Consider the following 2,437-nt stretch of genomic DNA (forward strand, 5'->3'; position numbering starts at 1 on the left):
CAGTAGGGCACGTCCTCTCATTTTCGCCACTCAAAAGGGCATTTTTGCCACTCAAAAGGGCACTTAAGAGAGACGTTTTTCAACCGTGGGGGCACCAGGAGGGGCTGTCGCCCCCCCTGCCCCCCCCCTGAGTCCGCCAGTGGTCACACCTGTAAACCAGAAGCATGTTGTCTTCTTATACTCCACAAGTTTGGATACTCCACACATTTGAAATCAAACCATTCCTATGGGGTCAAAGTCCCCCCCCCCCCCCCCCCCCCCCACTAACCCTTTCATTCAGATTGGGTTCACGTTTTAGAAAGAACAAACATAGTACACTACTTGTTTCAGGGTTCCAAAAGTATTGAGATAAATCAGAATGTCCAAATTAGTAATTTGTACTAATAATGTACAAATGAGTGTCTTCTCTGGCGACGCCCTGCCAGGCCTGTACTACAGCCACCTTCAGTTGTTGTTGTTTGCTTTCCAGAGCCTAAAATCATATCACCAAGACATGTAAATTGGATCTAAATTGGTTGTAAAATATAAAATGCAAATTTTCCAATACTTTTAGTGCCTTGAAATAGGGGGACAATGTGTAAAAAAGAGTTTCTAAATGGTGAAACTAATCTGATTGAATCGAATCTGTACTTAAACCTCATAGTAGTAATTGTTTGATTTAAAATCCAAACTGTCAGAGTATAGAACTAAAAGAATACAAATTGCTTTCCAACACATAGGACATACAGTAGATTTGATTTGATTGATTTTGAAAAAAGCCAGTTTTATTGACACATTTTGCAAAGATATAAAACATATTTAATTATCAACAGTTTATGCAGAATTACAGAATAAATTAGTTCTTCCTAGGTGGATGGATAGTTGGATACAGCAAGCAGTCAAGCAGTAGTCAGAGTTGATTAGAATCTGTACATCAGTTTACATTATTAGGTGACGTTAGAATTATAAGGTTCTATTTCCATTTTTGTCAAAATTGAGTTTTTTACATAATCTGATCCATTAGGTGTTTATTAATGCCTGTGTGGTGTTATTTTTAAAATGTTGAAATTTTTTGAGTTAGTAATTCATAAAATACAAAGGTTCCATCTCACAGAACATAATGGAATGTAAAAACTTTGACGCTCAATATCTCTGAACTGCCCTAAACGGAGATAGAACCTTATCATTCTAAGCTCACGATTAGAAGACTGTAAAGGTTGAGATTTAGTAGGTGGTTACATCTTTTTACTTTCAGAAAGGAATGACAATTGTAAGAAGTTCACTTTATCTCTAGCTTTTCCAGTCTCCTGTTATCGTGTTGATTCAGTTGAGCTGAATGGCATCCATCTGACAGATGCGTTTGTAGATGTTTTCACAGGGTACATCAAACCAGGTTTGTGTGTGGCTGTCGAGAGTAGCACAGTCCTCCCCATGCGCTCCTCCGGACTGATGGTTATCAGGCTCTGAGCTCCACTCATTCCAATATCTGAGAGAGAGACAGAGAAAGGGAGAACACGGTCAATCTATTAGATATCTGGGTCAAAAAAAAAAGTATTATTTGTTGGTGGAATAGGATTCCTTGCATACTTGTTTTGGAGTGTTGTGTTGTCCACCCATCTCCAGTCTCCCTCCTTCTCTAGGTCTGAAAGACCGATCCAGAAGTGGTAGTCAAACCCACCAATCTTCTTGGCCTCTTTTTCCAGAGCATCCTAGATAAACAAACACAGTTGTAGTTGAACTGGGAGAGCGGCTGGAGAGGAGGTAGAGCCAGGGTGTCTAATGATTGCAGGTTTGGCGGTTCAATCCCTGGCTGGCCACGTGTCGAGGTGTCCTCGCCGGGCAAGACACTGAACCCCCAAAATTGCTCCCAATGAGTGGGCCAGTGCCTTGCATGGTAGCTTGCTGCCATTGGTGTGTAAATGTGTGTGTGAAAGGGTGAATGAGAGGCCATTGTAAAAGCGCATTGGAATAAAGCGCTATCCATTTAACTGATTTAACTCTCCCTTACATGCTGTTCCTTGCTGTGGAGGATGGCAAGATGGCTCCCCAAATTTGTACAACTGTCCCGGCTCTTCAGCCAATCCAGCTTATCACTGCTGAAGCTGTAGCATTTATCTCCTTCATGCAGCCAATCCTCTGGACACTCCCTACACTTCTTAACTGTGACTGCAACTGTGGAAGAGAAGAGAAAAAGAGGAAAAGTACACAAGAATTAAAAGATGAATGGTAACAAAAGAAAACAGATGGGAGAAAAAGACAGGAAGTATTATTATAGACCGGCTTATCAGTGGATACAAGAGACAAGGAAACAGTCAGAGAGGCATGATGACAGAAAAGATAAGTCAAATATTATTTTGTATTAATTGTATTTCACGTTCAGGCGTCCACTTACCGTGCGTCCCTGAGGAGCAGGTTTGTCCCAGCCTGGTGTAGTCCTCACAGAGACGGAGGTAACGGC

General features: G+C 41.5%; 1 protein-coding gene across 1 annotated transcript in view; it reads right to left on the reverse strand.

The window, feature by feature from the left end:
* Positions 1–713: 713 nt before the first annotated feature.
* cldc1 (C-type lectin domain containing 1) overlaps positions 714–2,437 on the reverse strand; it is a 5,708-nt gene continuing 3,984 nt past the window's right edge. Inside the window, exons 5-8 of the mRNA XM_080540447.1 lie at positions 2,372–2,437; positions 1,988–2,151; positions 1,567–1,688; positions 714–1,465 (exon numbers count right to left, since the gene is read on the reverse strand). The exon at positions 2,372–2,437 is cut by the window's right edge and continues 72 nt beyond it. Of these exons, the coding sequence (XP_080396573.1) occupies positions 1,303–1,465; positions 1,567–1,688; positions 1,988–2,151; positions 2,372–2,437 (515 nt within the window). The 3' untranslated portion in view covers positions 714–1,302. The remainder of the gene's footprint in view (positions 1,466–1,566; positions 1,689–1,987; positions 2,152–2,371) is intronic.

The sequence above is a fragment of the Nansenia antarctica genome (assembly GCF_963989245.1).
Source record: "Nansenia antarctica genome assembly, chromosome: 10".
NCBI classification, from domain to species: domain Eukaryota; kingdom Metazoa; phylum Chordata; class Actinopteri; order Argentiniformes; family Microstomatidae; genus Nansenia; species Nansenia antarctica.